The sequence below is a fragment of the Mus caroli genome, unplaced genomic scaffold (genome assembly GCF_978045245.1).
Source record: "Mus caroli unplaced genomic scaffold, Mus_caroli_1 scaffold_13, whole genome shotgun sequence".
Lineage (NCBI taxonomy): Eukaryota > Metazoa > Chordata > Mammalia > Rodentia > Muridae > Mus > Mus caroli.
In genome coordinates, this window is record NW_028227268.1 from 52,424,321 (window position 1) to 52,449,100 (window position 24,780).

The window sequence follows — 24,780 nt, forward strand, 5'->3', positions numbered from 1 at the left end:
AAGGCGGCCTGTCCCAGCTCTCTCCTTTTAAGGAATGCTTAAAAATTATATTCATTCATTTTCTACCTATGTACATGTTTCCCCCGCATACATGTCTGTGTACACTTGTGTGCCTGGTGTCCAGGGATGTCGGAAGACATCAAATCCCCTTGAACTGGAGTTACAGGTGGTTGTGAGCCACCATGCCGGTGCTGGGAATGGAACCTGGGTCCTCTGCAAAGGAACAAATCCTCTTAACCCCCAAGCCATCGCTCCAGGTCACCCCTGTCATTCTTTTAGTGAGGTCTCACTACATACTTCAGGCTAGAATTTGTGGAGATCCTCCTGCCTCAGTGTTCTGGATGTTGGAATCATAGGTATCTGCCTCCATACCCAGCTCTCATTATTTCTTGATCAGAACAAACCAACTTTAAAGGTTATATTTGAAATAACTGAAGGAATTCTAATGTGAACAGGACAGTATATTAAGAAATGACTGGAGTTGGCAAGATGGCTCCTCAGCTAAAAGATGCTTGCCCTAAGCCTGACACCTCAGTTCCTTTCCTAGAACCCACATGGTGGAAAGAGAATACCAACTCCTGGCACCTTTTAAAAAAGACTGTCGCATAGACTGTCCTAGCACTGAAGGGAATCCTCCTGTCTCAGCCTTTTGAATGGTGGCATTGCAGGAATATAAGCCACCACACCTGGCTTTGGGAAGTTCTTTCAGCCGGCCTGCGAGGCTAATGACATGGAGATATGTGTGTGCATGAGCTCACACTGGTGGAGGACAGCTTTCAGGAACTGCTTTTCTTCCGTGTGGGTCCTGAGGAATGAACTCAGGTTTCATTATGCGTTGCAGCCGATGCTCTTACCTGCTGAGCCATCTTGCTGGCTTCTGGAGATGCCATTTTATTGATACAAAGGACAGTTACCATTACTCTTTGGCTATGAAGAAATCTTGTAAAGATTTACTCGGTTTGCATGATCCTGTTGTAATTAATATATCTCACCCATCAACCTCTGGTCCCCGCCAAGTTGTAACTGCTTTCCTATTTCTATCTAGCAAACCTCACTTCCAACCTACACTCGGGGATTTTAAGAAAGAGAGGTCTAGGTTCTGGTCGAGAAAGATTGTGGAGAATGAGAGAAAAGGTAGTTTGCCTCCTTAGGCTCTTAACTGAATCCAAACCAAGTGTGGATCACGTGCCAAGGAGTTCGTCTAATTCCCAGTTTCGTTAAGGGAAGCCACTTTCTGCTTTTTTGGTCTCTAGCTGTCTTAGCGGGAGACTCCGATGTTCATAGCCTAGAAAAAAAAATGACTCATCAACATACAAACTGGGAGTGGACTTTGGGATTATCAGAGAAGGCTGTACATCCTACTCGCTGAGACGCCAGGTAGCAGAGTGAAAGCAGCTGGAAAAAGTACCCATGCATCCTTATTTTCCTACCCGGGATAATGACCCAATCATGAAGGTGAAGTCAAAAGGTCAATAGCTCAGAGGTTTCAAACAAGTAATTTTATTTAACCTTTTGTGTCCCAACAATCAGGCTTCCCTGGGCCTTGGAATGTTTTCCTTTAGGACGCATGCTTGGGAATGGACGGCTGCCAAGTCCGCTCTCATCTGCGCCGGCGGGGCCCGCGTGCAGCTTTCTTTTCTCCTCGGCGCCTTCGAGCCGGGACAGGAGGTGCAGCGGGAGTTGGGGGTCTAGGTGCAGGGCCGGGAGCCGAGCGGACTGTGCCGCCTTGGGGAGGCTTGTAGACCAAATGGAAGATGAAGGCGTTACAGTACCTGCAGCGGTGAGGACGTGATCAGGGCCAGGGCCAGGCCTCCTAGCAAGTGAGGCTGCTCAAGGCACGAAAAAGCTCCAAGCTGGTGGTGGTTGGGGGCTGCTCAGCGGGTAAAAGCATCTGCCGCTAAGCCTGGTGCCTGAGTTCGATCCCCGGGGGTGGGGTGGGGGAAATAAAGGAGCCTCAGTCTTTTCAGGAGCAGGGCGAGGAGTTGAGAGATGTTGTGAGATGGATCTAAAAGGTTGTGTTGGAGCTTGTCCAGACTAGCAAGGGAGTGGAAAAGTAGTGAAGACAGAGATAGGGGCGAAGAGGGTCCCAGGAATACAGAGACCTTTTGGGATGCAGAGTGTATAAATCGCCGGTCAGGAGAGCAATAGGTGGTCTTGGGCCTTACCAGGGCATACAGTTGTCAGCTGCTCTAAGGCGGAATGGGGAGCGGAAGGGGTTGGGCTGTGGCGAGCTGGTGCCCCCTCCGGTGGCCACCGCCATAGTCTGATCGTCCATCACACAGCCGTACTCACTGCTCTCAGTGAAGAATGCTGGCACTCGGAGAGACTGAGGTTTGGGTGGGTCTTCAGACACTCCCCCCGGGAAGTTCCTTTTCTCAGGTACATCCCGAGACCCATCCTCCCGAAGGGACCCTAATGCTGGAGAGGTCTACGGAGCAGTTTAAGGGTGGTGGAAGGAGCCTTTAGGGAAAGGAAAGGAGCTGGGAGGTGAGATTATCCACCTGTAACCGGGGTAGAGAGCTCAGCCATGTGTCTTTGAGACCAAAGCCGGAGTTAAATCCTGCCAAGAGAGGATGTCGCTGGCTGCTGGGCTCGCTCTCTCTCTCCCTCTCCCCCTCCCCCTCCCTCCTCTCAAAACCAAACCAAAACAAACAAAAAACCCCAACCCTGTCCCAGATCCCCATTCATGAACCCCAGGCTCTTACCAATAACCAGGTCAGGCTTGGGTCCCTGGAGCAGGTGATAGGGCCTGGCAGACACCCTGATTTGCAGATCCCTTCGACCGCCCTTCTCCTTAGTCCCAGAGTTGAACCGTGCTGATACTCCAGAACCAGGACGCACAGACACCTCAGGTCCATCCTGTGGGGCCAAGAGTGGTATGGGGGGAAACCACAGGATAACTGAAGCACCAGAAAAAAAACTGAGGAAGGTGGAGGGGAAGGAGAGGGTCCCACCCGGAGGCTATCAGAGGCAGGGCTGAAGAAGAGCAGCCCCTCTCTGGCTCTCACCCTCTGCATAGTAAAATGCTGCTGGTCACTCTCAGGTGGCAGGCTGTCACCCACAAACTGTAGCTCCAGGGCCACATGGGGGAGAAGGACCAAGAGCTCCTTAGAGACAGAGAGAAGGTCAGCTCTGGGTCGCTCCCTAGGTCCACGTCCATCTTTTCAGTGCACATTCTCCGGGCTGGGGACTTACCCAAAACACCATGACGAGATCAAATTCCTTGCCAGCCTCCACCACGTGGATCTTCAGGGATTGCTTGTTCTGGATGTTGAGCTCAGGGACTGGTGAGAAGTGAACCCATTAAAAACTAAGGGCTCTCTTACAGCCACACCCGCACCTCCACACCCTCCAGTCCCGTCTGCGTCTGCACTCCTTACAGGACTGGGGTACCAGGTGGGTGATGACATAGTACACCGTCAGTGGGTAGGTGAGAAGCACAGCCATGGGGGAGTCCAGGCTGAGGCCCCGCCACGTGTAGTAATCCTGCCATGAACCTGGGGAGAGTGTCTTGATGGACCACCAGATGCCAGGCCTGGACCCCTATCCACCAAAGCACTTCCCTCTGCTCAGGCACCAGGTTTTGTCTGCCACCCCCATCAGGATCTCTGTCCTAGCTCCTAGTTCTTTCACGACCCCCTCTGGCTCACCAAAGAGGCTCCTGGGTGGCTCTAGGGGCACCGGAGGCATCAAGGCAGGCCCATCTCCCTGCAGAAGCTGGTAAGGATCACCTAAGAGGATGAGGGAAAGCAAGCGCCCAGAGCTCTGTAAACTCCCTGCCTCGTCTCCCTGCTCCTCCCACAAGAGCTGTGCACCCTGGGAGAAAGAAGGCCAGAAGCTGTTAGCAGGATTGGAGTTAGTCTAGGTCAGGCAGGAAGGGTCTCTCTATGGTCTGGAAAGGCTTGAGATGGTTCTGATTGTGTTAGTAGAGGGTTGGTGTGTATAGACAGTGGTTATATGGGACTTGGCCTATTCCCCTAGTCTCCTAACCTACCCTCTAGGCTTAAGAGTCCATTCCTGGCAAATGCCTCACGTACCATTGAGAAGGCAGCTGAGGGATGATGTGCTGCCCCAGGGGTACCTGGGGGCACCGGGCCCTGGAATCAGCATGCTGAGCTGGGTCCAATAACCACGAGTGAGGCCTCGGGAGGCCAGGAAAGCTTCCTTGTTAAAAGTTTCACTGGTAACTTCTGCAGAAGGAGACAGGGTGAGGACTGAGGGTTTGCTGGCTCTGCCCCAGGGCTTTACCCTCCATCTGCGAACCCCGCAGACCCTGACTTTGAGCCTCGGTCTACCTAGGGAGGGAATTTTCATTTCTGAGTACCTACTATGTTTCAGGCACAGAGAGCTTCCATTTCCCCTTAAAATAATTAAGTGTGCTTTTTATCGTTGCTAGTATTTCTCTTCTGCAGATGAGGAAACTTGGGTTTGAAGAAGGATTTTTGTTTTGAGACAGGGCTGGCTTTAAACTCACTAGGTAGCAGAGGACGGCTCTGGAAAACCCGGTCCTCCTGTCTTGAAGTGTTGGGATTACAGGTATTGTCCCATCTGGGCTAGCTATGGTTTTGTCTTGTTTTTGAGACAAGGTCCCATGTAGCACAGGGTGGTCTGGAACTCACGATCTTCCTGCTTCAGTCTCACGAGTGCTATGGATGTGCTACCATGCCTGGCTTAAGTGACATATTTGAGGTCATGTGACTGGATAGTGGGAAGGGTGGTCAGCGAGCACTTGAATGGATGCCCTCAGATCCCCTAATCTCTCTCAGGGATGCTGTCATCTGCTCTTCTACTTCAGGTACCACCTCCAAACCCTAATCCCAAATACACAGCGCCCAGCTCTTATCCCAGGGATGTAGATTTCAATCATGTATCCTTCAAGCCCTGGATCCTGTCTCAAAGACCTGGTCCCAGGACCCCCTCCCTGCCGCTTTGACCTCCTTCTGGTACCTGCAGTATAGGTGAAAGGCAAACTTGCCAGTTCTCCGACCCGCTCCATGAACGCTGCGAGCCTCGGGCACCAGAATCTGTGGCTCACATCATCTGGGCATCGCCGCCAATCAGCCTGGAGACAAGCCTCTCCACAGTACAAGACTGCACTGCACTGGGGGCTGGGCAGGCGACACAGGGGTCATAGGTACCTACTGTTAGTTTTCATGTCCTGTAGGCTGTACCTCTGCCCGTATGCCAGTCACCCTCCTTGTATTGCAGCCTTTAACTAACAGCCCATAACTCTTTTTTTTTTCTACCCTTTCTTACCCTCCCACCCCCATCTGCTGGGACACCCCCACCCAACTGGCCTGGCTTGCTTTTCTACTTGGTTTGGCCAACTGCTCAAGTCTTGACTCCAGCCTTGTGGGGGCTCACCAGGGTGTCAACTTCACCTCAAAGCTGTGCTTGTGACAAACATGGCAGGTTCGAGCCCGAAGGGAGGCAAAAGTAAAACCTGGCCGAGGACCCCACGTGCGCATTGGGGTTTTTGCCAACTTCACACCCAGCCTTGGGACCAGGCTCTCTAGCTCTCTGTGAGGGAATGAAGGTGGCATTGGGCTGAAAAGGCTCAGGAGTTCAGATCCCACACCCTCCTACCCTCCAATACTAGATATTTGTACCGATGGAGATGGGCGTCTCCTACGGTAAGCTGTCGGGGCTTGCGGGGGTCCCCAGAGCCCATAGGGCAGGCCATGCTATGACAGAGGAGAGCATAGGCCCGAGGAGCCAGATTCTCAGTGCCTGGGTTCTGGCCTACACTCCCCTGGGCTCCATCCATTAGCAGATCAATGCCCAAGATGGTGCCATGCTCGTCCGTCACCAGCAAAAGGCAGGAAAGGTGCAGGGGGGCAGCCTCTGCTGAAAGATGGAAGATTTGGGGGAGAGAGCAAGGGCCAGAGAGTCACAGTCAAATACAGCAAATTTAGGTGCCTAGAGAGGGCAGGTAAGTGACCTCAATGAGTAGAAGGGACAAGATAAAAGAGGCATTCCCTATGGAATGTGGGCAGCTGTTATGCAGGGCCAGAATGTAAGAAATACAGGAACCTTATCAAAATCTGACCTTTTCTTTAGACTTATTTTATTTTACCTGTATGGGTATTTTCTCCATCTGTATGCCTGTATACCACATGCATGTAGTGCCTGTAGAGGCCAGAAGAGGGTGTTGGATCCCCTTGGGAATGGAGTTACAGAAGGTGGTTAGCACCACGTGGGCACTGGGAATTGAACCTGGATCCTCTGGAAGAGTTAGTGAGTGCTCTTAACCTGTGAGCCATCTCTCCAGCCCTAGCACCTGGATATTATCCTTAAGATGCAAGGCTTCTGGACTTTCATTCCTTACAAGTGTTTGGATGTTGATTCAAATTACAGAACAAAAACACACACTGTGGTAGATGAAAACAACTTCTGGCATCAGATTTGCATGAAGGTTACCAGCTCATGCCTCCTCTTTGGGTTTTGAGTGACATGGTAGGACTGACTCAGGGCGGGGCCGTCCTGGGCTCTTACCATTCTTCCGTCCTTTCCTCTTTTCAGGAGCCCTCTCATCCTCTGGTCGCTCCTCTCTGCTGCCTTCTTCACGGCTTGCCTCCTGCTGGGTCACCTCTGACTCTGGAGCAGGCTTTGCTTCTTGGGGGAATTTCTTGCTTGGAGGGGCTGGCTCCCCACCCTCCTGTGGTTCCACCTTCTCTGTGCCTGGCCTAGCTCCATGCTCCTCCTCCTCCTCCTCCTCCCCTTCTTCCCCATCCTCTAGGCTGACAAAACTGACATAAGGACTCAGGTCTCTCAGGTGAAGTGGAGGCTCATCTCCCAGGAGCCGGGAAGCCCCTAGGCCTGGCCCAGGACCTGGCTCTGAACCTTGCCCCAGGCTGATGCCCACACTGCGGTTTGGTAAGACATGGAGCACCCAAAGGGCAGGGTCCTGAGGCAGCCTCCTTATCTGTGACTCCAGTTGACGCCATCGGCCCTCAAGGCTGGTCCCCATGGTCCCCCTCTCTGCCACAAACTTGCGGAACCAGCCAAAGAGAAGAGCAGCAAAATCGAGGAACTCGTCGCGGTATCCAGACACAAACTCCATGTCTTTAGATACTCAGGGCCTGGACCCAGTCTGAGCAGAAAGGGATATGTGATAAGCATGAGGATCAGGGTAGTGGTGAGGCTTTGGGCTGGGTCGCAAAAGGGAGAAGGGTGTGAGTCTGAGGTAAGGTTTACAGAGGAATATTAGGAGCTGAGACTAGGATTTGCAGGGATGAGAACGGAGGAAGGCTAGATTGGAAAGTGGATATTTAGGGTTAAAGGGGAGTACTCAGGAATGAAATTGTACCTGGGGCACAAAACTCAATGATTCAAATCCTAAAGTGAGATTTGAATTAAGGGAAGACACGAGGTAAGGCTAATCCTGTGGAGAAAGGCTTGCTGAGAAGAGGAAATTTGGGGGTCTGTTGGTCTGAGTAAGTACTGAGGCATCTCTTGGGTCTGGATCAGTTTGGTGCGAACCCCACCCCCTTTACGGCCGCTCCTCTCCTCCGGTACCTACAGCCGCCACCACTTTTCGAAGGTAAATACCTCGTGCTTGGGGACCGTCGTGACGTCAGGGCTTGAGTGGCACGCTTAGGCATCTGGCAGTATTCGGCCAGGGCGTGGGCACTCCCACAGGTCTGGTGACTTGTTTGACTGCTTCACCTTGGCCATGTGACTGGATCCTACTGAGACCCAGCGGTCCAGGGAAGTGAAAGCATCTTGGAGCCAGAGGAAGGATCTAGAGGATCACCCACTTTACAAACCAGCAGACAGACAGATGACTTCTCAAGAGGGCTGAAATCCCCGAACCCAACCGAGTCATTCTTCCGGAACCACAGCTTGCTCACTCGGATTCCTCTGGTTCTACAGCCCAAATTTTCTTTCGGTTTTGTCGGATAGTCTTGGCTGACCCTACGGCTGGCCGGCGGGAGTCTGGAGCTCCGCCTTCGGGGCAGGGTGTGTGTGTGTCCCCCGACTGGGAGCTGGGCGCAGCGCGGGCTCCCCGGTACCGACCAGACGGTCGGTTCCAGACAGCGCGCGCGGGGGACAGAAGACGCCACCACCTCGCGCCCCCTCCCCTCCTGAGCTTGGCACGGATCCGGATCAGCGCCTTCGCAAAACATCAGTCAGGGTGAAGAAGAGAAAGCATTAGAGAATTGGCTGGATGTGGGCTGGGTGACCTCGTCCCAACAAGCTCCGCAGAGGCTGGAGATGAGGCGGGGCTTTGGACCCTTGCCCCTTGCGTTCTTCCTTTTCTTGTTGGCGCTGCTGACCCTGCCAGGTTAGTCGGGGGCGGGGGGAGGGGTGGTAGGGGGCGCGGGACTGGGGCCCCTGAAGGAAACTGCGGAGGAGCACTAAGTCCGTCCGCGGGATTAAGAACTCAGCCCAGAGCTATCCAGGGCTGCAGCGGTGACTAGGGAAAGTCTCTCTGAGATTAGACTGGGACAAGGGCAGATTCCTCAGTCTGAGAACCCAGGCTGATTCCTTTTCCATTAGGTGATGGCAACCAGGGCAGTGTCGCTGGAAGTTGTTCTTGTGATCGTACAATTTATTCTGGCACCCAGATACCGCAGGGTACTTTGGATCATATCCGAAAATACCTGAAAGCATTTCATCGCTGTCCATTCTTTATCAGGTACTGTCTCTTTTCCCCCCAGGGCAGTTGTGGGACCATCCATCTGAACACCCAGTCCAAGTCCAGGAGCCTAGTTCCTTTCTAGTTTTACTGATCTGGGGATTTCCAGCTGTAGTGGGGCTCACCTTCTTGTGACTTCACACCTTTGGAATGAGGAAAGGTAGGGAAGGGAAGGAGTGGCCAGGAGACTACATTGATCCTTTTGCAGGTTCCAGTTGCAGTCCAAGAGCGTGTGTGGGGGAAGCCAAGAACAGTGGGTCCGTGAACTAGTGAACTGCTTTGAGCGCAAAGGTGAGAGCCTTTTCTGTCTTCCAGTGGGCCATCAGGGTGCAGGCTGCCACCTTACAATGCCCTTTGCCTCTGCCACATAGCACTTTCCTCGTTAGAACCTTTTAACTTTCACTGCAGTTCTGTCACTTCAGTCTGTGTTTTCCCAATATCATTTACTGTCATCTTCCTGGATTTGGCCAATTTGTTCTACCACAAATGCTATGACTTAATATTTTCTTGAAGTCACTATTTTAATATAAACTATACTCAAGATTGGTCAAGCTAAATGTGTACACTGCCCCTGAGTGAGCTCCCCGATTTTTTAGACATTTTTAGACAGGGTCTGGCTAAGTTGACTGGAATGGTCTTGAACTTGCTATCCTCTTGTCTCAACCTCTCTAGTAGCTGGAATTATAGGACTCTGCAACAGGCTTGACTTTCACTGCTGTGTTTTCACTGAAATCACTTGAAGGTATTATTTTCATTTTCTAATACTTCATGATGAAAATAAACATGTTGAAGTTGAAAGAATTCATCCACACACCTTTAACCCTAACATTCTGGGAGGCAGAAGCAGGTGGATCTTGGTGAATCTGAGGCCAGCCTGGTTTACAAAGTGAGTTTCAGGATAGCCAGGTCTATGTACGAAGACCCTGCCTCAAAAACAAAACAAAAAGTTGAAAAAAATTCTGCAATGGGAGCGTCTATGCCATCACCTAGATTTTGTAATACTTGATTTACAGTTTTTGTTGTGTTGTTGTTTTGTTTTGTTTTGTTTTTTGGTGGGGGGTCCTCCCCAGCCCTAAGCAGGGTTTCTTTGTTTAAGTCTTGACTGTCCTGGAACTCACTTTGGAGACCAGGGTGGTCTCAAACTCACAAAGATCTGAATGCCGCTGCCTCCCGAGTGCTGGGGATTAAAGGCATACATTCCCTCCTTTTGGCTCTTGAGTGCAATACTTATTGATCTTTTTTTCTTTCAAGGTAAACAAACAAATACTTAATGAAATGAATAAATCCTAAGGATACATAAGCCAGTTTTCAAACAACTTATCAGCATTCCTTCAGCTACACCTCTCATGTGAAGATTGTATATTTTTTTAAAGAATTACTTATTTTATGTATATGTATACACTGTAGTTATCTACAGACACACCAGAAGAGGGCATCCAATGCTCATTACAGATGGTTGTGAGTCACCATGTGGTTGCTGGGAATTGAACTCAGGACCTCTGGAAGAACAGTCAGTGGTCTTAACCGCTGAGCCATCTCTCCAGCCCTGTATTTTCCTTCTGAAAGAAAATACATGTGTAGGGTGTGGTGGTGCCGTACCTTTAGTCCCAGCACTCACGAGGCAGAGGCAGATAATCTCTGTAAATTGGAGGCCAACCTGGTCTACAGAGCTAGTTCTGGGATTGCCAGGCTACACAAAGAAACCCTGTCTCAAAACAACAACAAAACCCCAGAAATGTTCCTCATTAGTTTATAATGAGGTATCAATGGTACCCCACTCACTGCCTTTCAGGCTACAGAGACAATGTAGACATTGTTTTCTTCAACCCTCTCAGATACCCTGGGCCTTTTACTCTGAAGAAAGTCCCAGAAGGCTGTAGATGAGGGGTGAGATACATCTAGAGTCCCATGCAGGATAGCACACCTGCTTGCTCCTGTGACTGCATCTGATGGTTTGTGAACTTCCTCGTCCCTGTCTGTCCCTCTGCCACTCGCTTCCTCCCCTACCCTGCCCCAACTGCAGGGGCCTCACTTCATACATGCTAGGCAAGAACTCGGCCACTGGGCTGTATACACAGCTGTTCAACTGTCCCCTGGCTGCTACCCATGCCCTTCTCTCTGCTGGGGTCATAACATAATTCCCAAATAGGGAGTTTTAGCAGTTGAGAGACCCAGCAAAGCAAATCACCCGGACTTTCCTCCACCTTTCTCTGGGACAGCCGACCATAAAGGAATTCTATGACATTACCTGAAACTGGGGCATAATAAAATCTTTCATGCAATAGCAGTCCTGGCTAGGACAAGGAGGTCAGAAAGAATCTGACAAAGCCACACTCGTCCCCCTTCCTGCTTTACTGTGGAGTTGGGGGACTGGAGATTTAATCCATGCCTCATCTCAATGTCGTCCCTTGTTCATTACCACACTAAGGAGAACTCTTTATGTCCAGTCATATTTCTATAGCACTTCCTAATCTAGTCTAAGCACACAATAACTCTCCCTGGACTTTATTCTGAAGGTTCCTGGGTCCCATAAAACTATGAATTTGTTGTGCTTTTCTTTTTTTTTTTTTTTTGGTTTTTCGAGACAGGGTTTCTCTGTATAGTCCTGGCTGTCCTGGAACTCACTTTGTAGACCAGGCTGGCCTCGAACTCAGAAATCCGCCTGCCTCTGCCTCCCAAGTGCTGGGATTAAAGGCGTGCGCCACCACGCCCGGCTTGTTGTGCTTTTCTCTTGTTAATCTGACTTTTATTCCTTTGGGGGTGGAGGGGTGGTGGGGTATGTGCCTGTGTGTGCCTATGTGTGCCTGTGTGTGTGAGAGAGAGAGAGAGAAGAGAGAGAGAGAGAGAGCCCTTGAGGATACATGAGGAAGATACTTCTACAGCCATTCTAGTAACTGATCTTTTGTTGAGAGAGGGGGAGGGGGAGAGGAAGGGGGAGGGGAAGGGGAGGGGGGAGGGGGAGAGAGGGGAGAGGAGAGGGAGGGGGAGAGGGGGAGGGGAAGAGGGATGGGGAGAGAGGGAGAGGGAGGGGAAGGGGGAGAGAGGGAGAGAGGGAGAGGGGGAGGGGGAGGGAGAGGGAGAGGGAGAGGGAGAGGGAGAGGGAGAGGGAGAGGGAGAGGGAGAGGGAGAGGGAGAGGGAGAGGGAGAGGGAGAGGGAGAGGGAGAGGGAGAGGGAGAGGGAGAGGGAGAGGGAGAGGGAGAGGGAGAGGGAGAGCCATACCTTGAAGATACAGGAGGAAGATAGTTCTACAGCCATTCTAGTAACTGATCTTTTGTTTTCTCTCCAGAGTGTGGAACTGGTCATGGGAAGAGTTTTCACCACCAAAAACATTTGCCTCAAGCCAGTACCCAGACCCCTGAGGCCACAGAGGGGACACCTCCGGACACGAGCACTCCTGCACATAGTCAGAGCACTCAGCACTCCACTCTTCCATCGGGAGCACTGTCCTTAAACAAAGAGCACACCCAACCCTGGGAGATGACCATTCTCCCTTCAGGCTATGGTCTGGAAGCTAGGCCTGAGGCTGAGGCAAATGAGAAACAGCAAGATGACAAACAGCAAGAAGCACCAGGAGCTGGAGCTAGCACACCAGCTTGGGTACCGGTGCTATCCCTCCTGGCCATTGTCTTCTTCCTCACTGCAGCCATGGCCTATGTGCTGTGCAACAGGAGAGTGACACAGAAGAACTCTGCAGGTATCCAGGACTCTTAACCCTCACCTCCACCAACCCAGAGCCTTCCTGGGAGGCTGTCAGCTCTGTCGTTTGTGAGGGAGGAATCAGCCAGAATGGACTAGGCCTTAATGTTAATTAACGTCTAGGAATGTGATTCCCCAATTCAGCTCCTGTCCTGCCTCGAGTCTCCTTCATCTCAGAGATCATCTCCCAATGTCTTTACCCTTTCCAGGTTTGCAGCTCTGGTACACACCTGTTGAACCAAGACCCTAGTGCCTGCAGCAAGAGTGGAAGCTCCTGAGAGATGGATGATGACATGGGAGAGGTGGCAGCCAGGGCAGCAGGCTCGTCTCCATCAGTGAACGGAACCTGAGCTCACTCTTTCTCATGCTGTCTTGAGACAAAGTACCCATATGGAACCTAGGTCAGCTTTGACCTACTGACCCTTTGCCTCTACCTCCTAGATTCTGCGATTAAAGACATATGCTACCACATCTGCCCCCATTCACATTCATAAAAAAGGTATGGATTTCCAGGGTTTTATTTTGTTTAGCTAGGATGTTACTTAGTCCAAGCCAGCCTCAAATTCCCTATGTATATGACTACGTATCCCTAGGTCTCCTGCCTTCCCTATGTATATGACTATGTATCCTCAGATCTCCTGCCTTCCCTATGTATATGACTATGTATCCCCAGGTCTCCTGCCTTTCCTATGCATATGACCATGTATCCCCAGGTCTCCTGCCTTCCCTGTGTATATGACTACGTATCCCCAGGTCTCCTGCCTTTCCTATGCATATGACCATGTATCCCCAGGTCTCCTGCCTTCCCTGTGTATATGACTACGTATCCCCAGGTCTCCTGCCTTTCCTATGCATATGACCACGTATCCCCAGGTCTCCTGCCTTCCCTATGTATATGACTACGTATCCCCAGGTCTTCTGCCTTCCCTATGTATATGACTACGTATCCCCAGGTCTCCTGCCTTCCCTATGTATATGACTACGTATCCCCAGGTCTCCTGCCTTCCCTACGTATATGACTATGTATCCCTAGGTCTCCTGCCTTCCCTATGTATATGACTATGTATCCCCAGGTCTCTTGCCTTCCCCATGTATATGACTACGTATCCCTAGGTCTCCAGCCTTCCCTATGTATATGACTACGTATCCCTAGGTCTCCAGCCTTCCCTATGTATATGACTACGTATCCCTAGGTCTCCAGCCTTCCCTGTGTATATGACTATGTATCCCCAGGTCTCCTGCCTTCCCTGTGTATATGACTACGTATCCCCAGGTCTCCTGCCTTCCTTGTGTATTGACTACGTATCCCTAGGTCTCCTGCCTCCACTTTCCATAGTGCTAGGATTACAGTCGCTAAACACTTTTTTTTTTTAAAGACAGGGTTTCACTATTCAGCCCTGACAGTCCTAAAACTCAGAAAGATCTGCCTGCCTCTGCAGTGTTGGGATTAAAGGACTGCCCTTCGGGAACACTCTTTACAACTAATAATATATGAATAGCCCCTCTGCCCTTAGCCTTCCCCCACCTCTAATAAAATGTAACACTCTCAAATATGTGGTCCAAAAGTGCAGTCCCAAGGTACAGTGCCTGCTTAGCATGTATAAAGTTCTAGGTTCAACCCTCCCACTACCAGATCAATTTTAAAAAGTGTCTGCTTTTTGCATAGTGTAACAATAAACTGGACAAATCCTGTTTTTAACTGTAATACTAAAGATTACTTTTAGACCAATTGGCTGAGGGCTGGAGAGATAAGTCAACAGGTTTGAGATATTGTTCGGGACTCTAAAGGACTCACATGGTGGCCCACAACTATCCGCAACTCCGGTTCCTGGGGATTTGACAACCCCCTCTGACCTCCACAGACACCATTTATATACGTGGTGCACATATACATACAACGACAAAACCATTGTTCATACACATAAAATAAATCTTGGCAAATTTTTTTTTAGAATTAGTGACTTCTGCAGACTCTGGGTCTTTGTCCCTTCAGAACTGCTGATGGTGCCCCCTGGCCACAAGTCTCTCTTGAGACTCCATCAGCTGTTCTCCAACCCCACACTGAAGCCTGGGCTTTCTCACTCCCCTCCTCGCAGCCACCACGCTAATGCTGTATAGACTGGGCTGATGCTGTATAGACAGGACTCGAGTCCTCAGTCTCTTGGAGCCTCATATATGAGAGAGAGAGAGAGAGAGAGAGAGAGAGAGGCAGACAGAGACTCTTAGCTTTATAAAAAAGTTACAGCTTTTATTATTAAAATACGTAGTTCCTGTTTTGTTTCTTCCAATGAGGAACTTAATGTCTCTTTTTGAAGGAGGGTCCCTCTATGTACTTAGCCCAGGTTGGCCTCAAACTATAGCAATCTTCCCACCTCTACTTCCCAAGTACCAGGGCTACAGGTGTGAGCCACCGGGCGTGCTTATAAGAACACATTTATTTTTATTGGGCCAAGTCTTCTGAAACTCCAGGGCAGGGTGCACATGAGGAAGTGGGTTGGGAGTTGACCTCTGACCTCTGCCTGATCTTGCATAGTGGAAAACAGGGCCGTCTTGCTGGAGGAGCCAGAAGAGATGTGTGTACACTGGGGCTTTGGATTCTCCAGTTCTCCTTTCTGCCTTGTGGTCCTCGTCTGCCCTGACCAGTAGGGCACGTGTATAATGCACTGCTCCCCATCCTACCGGTCTCTGGTGCAGGGCACACACTGGATCATCCGAACTCAGTTCTCCAGCATCTGCTCACAGGTTCTTGCCACATCACTAATCTTGAGGCGGGCGTAGTCTACTCGCTTTAGAGCCATTTGACAGTCCTTCCTGGAAGAGTAGCTGGAGCCCTCATGCGGCTGCCCTGTGGCCACCTACAAGACAGATCAATCAATGGGGTACTGCCTCTCTTCACCACCCACAACCAGGCAGTATTATTTCTCTGGTCTCACATCTTTCCCAAGTTTGATCTACATTAGCTGACTGGTAACTCAGTGTTCTAAGGGAAAAAAAAAAAAAAAAAAAAAAAAAGGGACCACAGCAAACACATCCTAGCGTTTTAGGATATGACACTGCAGAGTGCCCAGCACACCACAGATGTCAGTAAACAGTGGCAGCTGGAGTAAGACTCTGGAAGCCTCTTAGCGTTGTCTGTTTTCTTAATCCCCAAGCATATATGGCCTCACACCAAGTTTCTGGGAACAACGTTCGGTAGCTTCAGTTCTTATTTATTTATTTATTTATTTATTTCCGTACCGGGGCCTCTTTATGGTAGGTAAGTGCTCTAACATAGAGCTCCAACTCTCTTTTTGACCTACTGGGTCTGAATTGCCCAGACAAGTTTTGAACTTGTGATCCTCCAGCCTCAGGCGCTTAAGTAGCTGAGAATACCGGCCTGTGCCAGTTGGTGTGCCTAGGGTATTGTTTATACACCCTAGACATTTTTAATCCTTCCCTTTTAGAGGACTAAACCAGCCCTGAAATGAAAGTACCTATCGCGTAAGAGGCAGTCTTACCAAGCTAAAGCTCAGGGAATCCCTAAGGCTAGGGCGTTGGTTCAGAGCTGCGGTCCCCGCCCAGCACCTTCTAGACACACCCACCTGGGTGAGGTAGCGGATTTGAGCGGATAGCTCTGCCTCCACGTGCTGCACAGAAGTGGTGAAGGCTGCCGCCTGCCGGTCGAGGAGCCGCTCGTTAGTCTTTTCCTTGGACAGTTCCAGGATCGCCGTTCCTGCCAGGGCGGGGAGAGGGCGGTGTTAGACCCAGGCTTCAGACTCAGCCCCGCCCTAAGGCTAGCATTCAGGTCCCGCCCCAACTGCGCGCAGAGTCCCGGGCTGGTCTTCACCCCCTGCCGTCTGCCCCTCGCTTCCCGAACCTGCGTTCTGGAGGATGGCGCCGATTTCGCGCTCGATATCTTCCAGGGCGCGCAGCCGCTCGTTCGCCAGGCTGTAGGTAGCCATCGTTCCAGTGGAAAGCCCCGCAGGCCGTCTTTTGCGAGGTGTGGCGCCACAGCCCGGAAATGCCTGTTAATGTGCGCCTGCGCAGAGGCCACTGCAGCGAACACTACAATTCCCAGGATGCTCAGCGCGGCCTCGCCCTTCCGAGTCTACCTGGTCTAGTCTGACTGCCAGGGCTCTAATGCCAGGCCAGACGGGGAGGAAAGAGGCGGTTATTGACTTCTGTTTTCTGACAGGATCTCAGTATAGACCAAGTTGGCCTGGAACTCATAGAGATCCTCTGGTGTAAGAGGTCTGTCAAAAATGAAGATAGTTTAAAGAGATACTTGTATCTCTTCGGTCTTGACTATCAGAACTTGTCTTTCAGAAAGAGATTTTACACAGTTCTAACAACTTGTCAGACCACTTTACAGGATGAGACTGAAGCCCAGATAATGAAGAGTCAGTGATGGGTGTGACCACACACCTTGACTGAGGGAGGGGGTGGGGTACTTAGATGTGCACAACCTTGCTCTATTTAAACTTTGATGTTGCGTTAGCACCCTGAAGACTGACTTGAGGGGGCCTGTCGGATCTCTTTGTCACTCTTCCCAACGTGGCCACATTGGATACGTCTCCTTTTTTAACTTTCCATTTTAAATTAGCTTATTAAAGAAGGGTGGCCAGACATGACTTGGGCACTAGTCTTCCCCTCACCCCCTTCCCCACAAATTGAGTATCACTGCCTCTGCCTCCCTAAATGCTGGGATTAAAGGTATGAGCCACCACTGAAACAGCCCTGTGGCCCAAAGCCACTCAGACCTCTCTGAGTTAGTTGACTGTCTGGTGGACTTGCTGAATTTATAAGAATTTATTATTAAGCATTGGCCCTGGGCCAGGTGATGACAGTGGGAGTTCAAGTGGGTTCCTCCATACTGGGTAGTCATGGGCTCTTTGGTGGCCAACCTCTCCTAAGGAAAGCATGACATTCTCCGGGCCTAAGGCTTCTTCCTGATCCTGAGCCCAGCTCATTCTCATGTCCCGGGTCCTTCCCTCGACCTTTCTGTCTTTGATTATCAGTTAGGTGTGCTAGGCTCTATTGATATAGAGATAAATGAAATGTTCTCTCACTCAATGGTGTTTGTTAGCTTACTTTATTTTATTTGGTTTTTTTTTTTTTTTTTTTTTTTTTTTTTTTTTTTTTTTTTTGGTTTTTCGAGACAGGGTTTCTCTGTGTAGCCCTGGCTGTCCTGGCACTCACTTTGTAGACCAGGCTGGCCTCGAACTCAGAAATCCGCCTGCCTCTGCCTCCCGAGTGCTGGGATTAAAGGCGTGCGCCACCACGCCCGGCTTATTTGGTTTTTTTGAGACAAGGTTTCTCTTTGTAGCCCTGGTTGTCTTGGAACTTGCTCTGTAGGCCAGGCTGTCCTCAAACTCACTAAGATCTGCCTGCCTCTGTCTCCTGAGTACTGGGATTAAAGGTGTGCACCACCACTGCCAACCAAGATTTATTTATTTAATTTGGTGAGTAAGGGTATTTTGTGTCTGTATGTGTGTCTGTGAGTGATGTTCATGCATTGCTCATGGAGGTTAGAGAAGACATTGGATTGTTTAGAACTGGAGCTGTAGGCAGTTTTGAGGTACTGTGTGGTTGCTGGGAATTGAACAGGGTCCTCTGAAAGGGCAGCCAGTGCTCTTAACCACTGAGCCATCTCTCCAGCCCTGGAAGTGGTTCTTGAACGGAATTCTAAAGGGCTGTGGTGATGGATGAAAGGTTGTTGTGGAAAAGGGAGCTAGTATTCTCTAAGAGATGGGGCTGTGAAGGAGCCTGGTATGGTTGAGGTCCAGTGAGGAGTTCTGTGTATGTGGAGTGAATGGAATGTGATTGGTGCTCAGGGATGACATGAAGCTGGAACAGGAAGATCAGGGAAGCTCAGAAGCTAAGTAATTGAAATTCATTCTAGGATGCTAGAAGAAGGGCTTGAGATGTCAAGAGCACTGGGTGCTCTTGCAGAAGACCTGAATTCAGTTCCCAGCGTTATGTCAGCTGGCTCACAACTACTTATATCTCCAACTCCAAGAAATCAGATATCAAACTTATCTGGCATCAAGGGGAGGGGAGGCCTTTGGTCCTGTGAAGGCTCGATGCCCCAGTGTAGAGAATGCTAGGGCAGTGAGGCAGGAGTGGGTGGGCAGGTGGGGGAGCTCTCTCATAGAAGCAGGGTAAGGGGGAATGGGGTAGGGGGAAGGGGATAACATTTGAAATGTAAACAAATAAAATATCCAACTAAAATAAATAAGTAAATAAATAAGAAATCAGATGTCCTCTTTTGTCTTACACGCAGATGCCTGCACACATGTGACACAGACACACACAAGTGAAAGGGTAGAGGGTGGATTAGGGAGTGTAGTGGGTGTGAATATGCTCAAAATACATATTGTACAACATTCGCAAAGAATTAATTTTAAAAATCGGGGGAGAGAGGTAGGGGGAGGCTAGAGAGATGGCTCAGTGGTTAAGAGCACTGACTACTCTTCCAGAGGTCCTGAGTTCAATTCCCAGCAACCACATGGTGGCTCACAACCATCTGAAAAGGGATCTAATGCCCTTTTCTGGTGTATCTGAAGTCAGCTACAGTGTACTCATGTGTATATAAAATAAAATTTTTAAAAAATGCGGGGGGGGGGGGGAATGGGTTTCTCTGTGTATCCCTGTCTGTCCTGGAATTTACTCTGCAGACTAGGCTGGCTTTGAACTCACAGAGATTCGCCTGCTTCTGCCTTTCAAGTGCTAGGATCAAAAGGTGTTCACCACCATTGCCTGTCTCAAATAATTAAAGTATTTTATTTTATTTTGGTTTTTCGAGACAGGGTTTCTCTGTGTGTAACCCTGGTTGTCCTGGAACTCACTCTGTAGACCAGGCTGGCCTCGACACCCGGTTCAAAGTATTTTTTAAAATGAATGAAATTCTGAAGGGATTTTGGGACCTTTGAAGAAAGTGTGTCATAACCAGATGTATTTTTTTTTTAAGAGTACTCTTAAGATTCTCATCAAGCCAGGCAGTGGTGGCGCACGCCTTTAATCCCAGCACTTGGGAGGCAGAGGCAGGCGGATTTCTGAGTTTAAGGCCAGCCTGGTCTACAGAGTGAGTTCCAGGACAGCCAGGGCTACACAGAGAAACCCTGTCTAGAAAAACAACAACAACAAAAAGATTTACATCAAGAATAAAAGCACTGCTGGTTGTGCTGGTGCACATCTGTGATTCTAGTGCTCCAGAGGCAGAAGCAGGTTGGTCTCTGTGAGTCTGAGGTCAGCCTGGGCTCCATGTGAAGTTCTGGAACAGACAGGGCTACATGGTAAGTCAGACCTTACAGCAAGTTCGAAGTCAGCCTGAGTTGAGACCTTGTCTTGAAGGAAATAAGTAAGACTGAGGAGACGGCTCAGTTGGTAAAGCACTTGCTAGGCAAGCCAGAGGGGATCTGTGTTTGGGTTGCCAGCACCAATGGAGAAGCTATGCACATGGAATAGTTAATTCTTTTCACTTCAGGCTCCCCTGGAATCAGACATCTTCCTGCTTCAGGCTCTTGAGTCCTGGGATTACACTCCCACACCTAGCTACCACTTCACTTTTGGATATGACCTGACAGAAGAGGATTTCTAGATATTTCAAGGACTTTCTAACATTAAAGCAATAAACACAGAGGAAAAACAAATTCCATAGGCTTCAGAGATTTTTGTTTTTAAATGTATGATTGATTAGTTAAGACTGTGCCATATTCCTGTGGTCAGAGCTAACTTGAAAGACTGGCAGGGTAGGAGGATCACTTGAGCCCAGGAGTTTGTGGGCAGCCTGGATAACATAGCAAGAATGCCCCAGTTTATTCTATTTTATTTATCTTCTGAGACAGGGCCTTGGTATGTTGCCTATGCTCCCTGTCTCTTCTTACAAACAAACAAACAAACAAACAAACAAACAAACAAACAAACAGGATTGAATCCAGAAAAAAATGCTTTCGGAAAACCAGATCATGAGGGAAGATATGAAAAGTCCATTATGAGATGAAAGAGAAATGAGAAAGTCTTCCTGCAGGTAAAGTAAAGGAAAGAGATGTGTGTAGCTGTGGGTGTGCTGGTCCACTCGCTAATCCCAACACTGGAGAATTTGAGCACTAGCCCACTGCAGGTCAGCCAGAGCTACAGAGTGAGACCCTGCCTCAAAAAGAAACAAAACGAAACAAAACAAAACAAAACACACACACACACACACACACACACACCACAGAGAGAGAGAGACAGAGAGAAAGACAGGCAGAGGCAGAAACAGGCAGAGACAGAGACAGGCAGAGAGAGGCAGAGAGAGGAGAAAGAGAGAGAGAGAGAGAGAGAGAGAGAGAGAGAGAGAGAGAGAGAGAGAGAGAGAGAGAGAGAGAGAGAGAGAGAGAGAGATATGGAATAAATGAATGTAGCCAAGAAAAGACCATTGAGAAGCAGCCCAGGAGGCCTAAATTCTAGATGAGCTCACAGGAAGTGAGAAGAAGGAACTTGTGCCTCTGAGATGCGAGAGCCCATTAAAGGCCCCATATAGCTGAGGAGGAAACCAGACACACAAATAGAGGACCAGGCTCAACCAAAAGGCACTTAGGGAAGCTCCCAGAAAAAAGGAAACTGTAGGCAAAGGCTGGGCAATTAGAATGGCATGGCGCCTCTTAAAAGGAAAGAAAGAAAGAAAGAAAGAAAGAAAGAAAGAAAGAAAGAAAGAAAGGAAGGAAGGAAGGAAGGAAGGAAGGAAGGAAGGAAGGAAGGAAGGAAAGAAAGAAAGAAAGAAAGATAGAAAGAAAGAAAGAAAGAAAGAAAGAAAGAAATGGAAGAAAAGAGAGGAAACAAGCAGAAATAAACAAAACAAAAATTTCAGAAAAACAGCAACCACCGCCAGCCACTTCATTCCCTGCAGCAGGAATAGGCCTTTCATGTTTGAGGGAGAATTGATTCAGAATTCCACACCCCAGCTGCGTTGGGGTGAAGACTAAAACACAAAGGCTGGTTTTCTCAATGAATGTTTAAATTTATTTTCTCATGGAACAGTTAGGCACAGGCAGTTAGTTCCAAGTACTCCATAGGTCAAGGCTTGTGCTGTGGTTGCCCTTTAAGGTCTTGCCTGGGTGAGCCTGTAGTCCTGGGTGCCAGCCCTCCTTGGACTCATTAGAGACACAGTCTTAGCACTGACCCCACACCAACTGAACCCCCAGGTGACTTGTATGCACAATAGAGTGTGAGAAACCCTGCTGGGGGCACTGTGTGCACACCCTGAGACCCTGAGTTTCCCCTGCTCTGGGCTAGGGCTGCAGGGAAAGAGGAAGAGGAAATGCAGAGGATGGGGAACTATGTGAGGGGCCTGGCCGGGAAGTGACTCATTTCATGGAAGGAAACTTAGCCATATGATCTTCCCCACCTCTGGAAAACGCAGGCCTTTCCTAAATGGCCAGCTATCACGTCACCTCAGAATAGATCTTAGGAGTATCTAGGGATTCACAAAGCTGAACCCTCAATTAGGAAGATGGAATAAAGACACTTTGGTCTGTAGAAACCGTCAGATTTCCCCAGTGAAGAGGCCCAGGTATAGGTCATCCATGAGAGGTGACAGGGAACCCCAGTGCAGTAGGAAGATTCTGAAATATATCATCAAGGACGTGAAAGGGATGGACGCCTTTTGTTTAGAAAGAACTGGAATGTAGACTCATGGAAGAGAGTATAGGGTGAATTTGTGATAAATTGGAGAATAAGCATATTTTGAATGACCATTAAGCAGGGAAAACAAAGTTGTATAAAAAGACGTGATTGGGAAGGACCACAGATCCTCTCTGAACCTTAACAGAGGCATAATTCAATACCCGACATTGATCTGACCTCAACCGATAGTCCTCTGGGGAACGGGCTGGGGGCAGGGTGAATAGCATCATGTGATGACCAGGAAGGACAAAGAGACTCAACCTTCACCTTCTGGTAGGTTTGTCCAGTCTGTGGCCTGCATCTATACATTTATCTTCAAATGTGGCCTACAAAACCATAAACTTACTTAAACCAAACCATTATGAAATTTTTAAAAAGTCTTGGGCCCCCTCCTCATCCCCCCCTTTTCCTCCTCCTCCTCCTCCTCCTTCTTCTTCTTCTTCTCTCTCTCTCTCTGCAATTTTTATTTTGCAACTCAGTTTTGCAGTTACAGTGCAGTCTAGTCTGAGCATGAACTTTGTAGATGACAGCACTGTGCCATGGCATCGGAGCCGGGCATCGGCTAGGTGATACTGAAGGCAGAAGTCAAGAAGGAACAAAATGCCGGGCGGTGGTGGCACACGCCTTTAATCCCAGAACTCGGGAGGCAGAGAGAGGTGGATTTCTGAGTTCGAGGCCAGCCTAGTCTACAGAGTGAGTTCCAGGACAGCCAGGGCTATACAGAGAAACCCTGTCTCGAAAAACCAAAAAAAAAAAAAAAAAAAAAGGAACAAAACTAGTCTGTTCTGAGATAGGGATGGGGTGAGTGGGTCGTAATGCCTTCAGAAACATTTAAAAGAGGCTAGGAGAGTTCCCTCTGAGGAGAAAGAAATCAGGGGCCTGCCTTATTTTATTTATTTATTTTTGGTTGTTGTTGTTAAGACTCTTACAGCTGCCAGACATGGTGGTACACATCTTTCATCCGAGCACTCAGGAAGAAGCAGAGCAGGCAGATATTGAGTTTGAGGTTAGTCAGGTCTACGTAGTGAGTTCCAGGACAGCCAGGACTGTGTAATGCGACTATCTCAAAAAACCACAAATCAAGCAAAACAAACAAACAAACAAAAACCAACCAACCAAGCAAACAAAAACCCAACAACAAAACCAAACCAAACCCAAACTTACATCAGCGCCAGACACAGAAAAGAATATTACAGCACCATAGACTCTTGTGGATAAACTCAGGGTCTTATCTGTGTTAGGCAAACTCTCTATCTCTAAATTATCTGTATTTATTACTTTGAATAAAAGGTAAAATTTAGGGGCTGGAGAGGTGGCTCAGTGGTTAAGTTGGTGTCTAGATCAGCTTGTGGGAGTAGGAGGTGGGATGTTGAAGTCAGTCATTCCTTTTTGCCTAATCTTGGGGAAGGGGAAACCGTCACTCACCATGAGGCAGGTGTAAAAATGGTAATACGGGAGCAGGAGATGGGGTGACTGGGTGACAGGGTGTTCTTAGGCACTTAAGGCCCAGCCTAGGTCAGAGACCAGTATGTTTTTAGTGGTCTTAGATCTCTACTCGGGGCTCAGCACAGTGTCAGGACCTAGGATTTGTTCAAATATATTTGTTGAACAAGCAAATAAGCACGGTCAGGTGATTTGCTCTTTGGCAGCGTACCCTGACCAGCCACTCGGCTTGGTGTGAGAGCAGAGTGGGGGTGGCTGGACAGATCCAGGGGTGAGGGTGAAACTGTGCAAAGAGGAGAAACAGTCCATTGAGGAGACCGTGGCTGGTAGGCACATGTGTATAGTTGAAGGAAAATGAAGTGTCTGGCCAAGAGCAAAGGGACGGGTGAAAGGCTTGGAGACAGAGCACACTAAGACGCCAGTCAGGAAAGGGTTTAAAGTCTACCTCCACATAAAGGTGTAGCATTATCGATAATAAATAACAAACGTGTTTTGGAACTACATAAAAGGTAAAAGCTGTCCAACAACGTGGAGATATCAAATAAAGCCACATTGAGTGCTTTAAATAAAAAGGGAATGAGAGGGGCTGGAGAGATGGCTCAGCGGTTAAGAGCACTGACTGCTCTTCCAGAGGTCCTGAGTTCAATTCCCAGCAACCACATGGTGGCTCATGACCATCTGTCGTGGGATCCAATGTCTTCTTCTGGTGTCTGAAGATAGCGACAGTATACTCATAAAAAGAAAATAAATGAATCAAAATTAAAAAAAAAAAAGACCTCTGTCGGACCTAGCAACCCTTTAAAAATGTTTAATTTTTAATTGTGTGTGTGTGTCTATGTGAGGGTTATGTGCATATGAATGCAAGTGCTCTGGAGGCCAGAGAGAGCATCAGATCCCGAAGCTGGAGTTAGTCTACTGTGAGCTGCCTGCCAGGAGTATTGGGAACCAAGCTTGGCTCCTCTGCAAGAGCAGTCCATGCTCTTAGCTGCAAGCCTCCTTACAGGAGTCTGTCCTGCAGTAAGTACCACACATTCGAAAGGATGAATCTTTAGGGATGACTATTATAAAACTGTCTAAACTAATAAATAGATAAATAGATAGAGAAAGAAAGAAAGAAAGAAAGAAAGAAAGAAAGAAAGAAAGAAAGAAAGAAAGAAAGAAAGAAAGAAAGAAAGCAGACGGTCAGAATGTCCATTAGGGAACCAGTAATCGGGAATGGTAGCTAGTTAACTAACAGAGCTGTTCCTTACAAGCACAGGGTGGATGGGAGGGAGCAGGGCTTCAGAGGGCTCTTCCAGGTGAGAGCCTCAAGATGTACACGGGGTCATAGTTTGCTGCCCTCTGTGCTTCAGAT

General features: G+C 48.9%; 3 protein-coding genes across 8 annotated transcripts; 1 reads left to right on the forward strand and 2 right to left on the reverse strand.

Moving 5' to 3' along the window:
* Nucleotides 1–1,493: 1,493 nt before the first annotated feature.
* Zmynd15 (zinc finger MYND-type containing 15) lies at nt 1,494–7,633 on the reverse strand. 5 transcript variants are annotated; one of them, XM_029484002.2, is made up of 14 exons: nt 7,552–7,633; nt 6,496–7,093; nt 5,610–5,844; nt 5,365–5,520; nt 4,948–5,108; nt 4,038–4,190; nt 3,651–3,731; nt 3,381–3,497; nt 3,196–3,284; nt 3,009–3,107; nt 2,706–2,859; nt 2,502–2,560; nt 2,166–2,326; nt 1,494–1,772 (listed from the first exon to the last, which is right to left on the reverse strand). In XM_029484002.2, exons 2-14 carry the CDS (start codon nt 7,061–7,063, stop codon nt 1,601–1,603), a joined length of 2,205 nt encoding a protein of 734 aa, XP_029339862.1. In that variant the 5' UTR covers nt 7,064–7,093; nt 7,552–7,633; the 3' UTR covers nt 1,494–1,600. The 5 variants fall into 5 exon arrangements, with proteins under 5 accessions (XP_029339862.1, XP_029339863.1, XP_021032144.1 ...); XM_029484003.2 differs by having other exon boundaries at nt 3,009–3,104; nt 5,610–5,847; XM_021176485.3 differs by having other exon boundaries at nt 5,610–5,847.
* Nucleotides 7,634–7,662: 29 nt separating this feature from the next.
* Cxcl16 (C-X-C motif chemokine ligand 16) lies at nt 7,663–14,292 on the forward strand. Of its 2 annotated transcripts, XR_015045037.1 has the most exons (6): nt 7,663–8,287; nt 8,503–8,641; nt 8,850–8,932; nt 11,929–12,336; nt 12,548–13,371; nt 13,651–14,292. XR_015045037.1 is itself a non-coding variant. In XM_085829844.1 (5 exons), the coding sequence occupies exons 1-5, from the start codon at nt 8,218–8,220 to the stop codon at nt 12,586–12,588; spliced, it is 741 nt and encodes a 246-aa protein (XP_085685970.1). In that variant the 5' UTR covers nt 7,663–8,217; the 3' UTR covers nt 12,589–14,292. The 2 variants fall into 2 exon arrangements, 1 of the variants encoding a protein (XP_085685970.1); XM_085829844.1 differs by having other exon boundaries at nt 12,548–14,292.
* A 273-nt stretch (nt 14,293–14,565) lies between these two features.
* On the reverse strand, nt 14,566–16,355 carry Med11 (mediator complex subunit 11). Its single transcript, XM_021177847.2, has 3 exons — nt 16,195–16,355; nt 15,920–16,050; nt 14,566–15,193 (listed from the first exon to the last, which is right to left on the reverse strand). The coding sequence occupies exons 1-3, from the start codon at nt 16,277–16,279 to the stop codon at nt 15,056–15,058; spliced, it is 354 nt and encodes a 117-aa protein (XP_021033506.1). The 5' UTR covers nt 16,280–16,355; the 3' UTR covers nt 14,566–15,055.
* Between the last annotated feature and the right edge of the window lie 8,425 nt (nt 16,356–24,780).

What these genes read in the sequence shown, in the direction of transcription:
- Zmynd15 (XM_021176485.3), bottom strand. Translation starts at nt 7,063, where the DNA reads ATGGAGTTTGTGTCTGGATACCGCGACGAGTTCCTCGATTTTGCTGCT. An exon ending in GCCACCCAGGAGCCTCTTTG is followed by an intron (nt 3,498 to 3,650) that starts GTGAGCCAGAGG and finishes CACTCTCCCCAG; the next exon opens with GTTCATGGCAGGATTACTAC. An exon ending in CAAGCCTGACCTGGTTATTG is followed by an intron (nt 2,561 to 2,705) that starts GTAAGAGCCTGG and finishes CTCTCTTGGCAG; the next exon opens with GATTTAACTCCGGCTTTGGT.
- Cxcl16 (XM_085829844.1), top strand. Translation starts at nt 8,218, where the DNA reads ATGAGGCGGGGCTTTGGACCCTTGCCCCTTGCGTTCTTCCTTTTCTTG. An exon ending in GGCGCTGCTGACCCTGCCAG is followed by an intron (nt 8,288 to 8,502) that starts GTTAGTCGGGGG and finishes CTTTTCCATTAG; the next exon opens with GTGATGGCAACCAGGGCAGT. An exon ending in CGCTGTCCATTCTTTATCAG is followed by an intron (nt 8,642 to 8,849) that starts GTACTGTCTCTT and finishes ATCCTTTTGCAG; the next exon opens with GTTCCAGTTGCAGTCCAAGA.
- Med11 (XM_021177847.2), bottom strand. Translation starts at nt 16,279, where the DNA reads ATGGCTACCTACAGCCTGGCGAACGAGCGGCTGCGCGCCCTGGAAGAT. An exon ending in CGCCATCCTCCAGAACGCAG is followed by an intron (nt 16,051 to 16,194) that starts GTTCGGGAAGCG and finishes CCGCCCTGGCAG; the next exon opens with GAACGGCGATCCTGGAACTG. An exon ending in AAATCCGCTACCTCACCCAG is followed by an intron (nt 15,194 to 15,919) that starts GTGGGTGTGTCT and finishes TCTGTCTTGTAG; the next exon opens with GTGGCCACAGGGCAGCCGCA.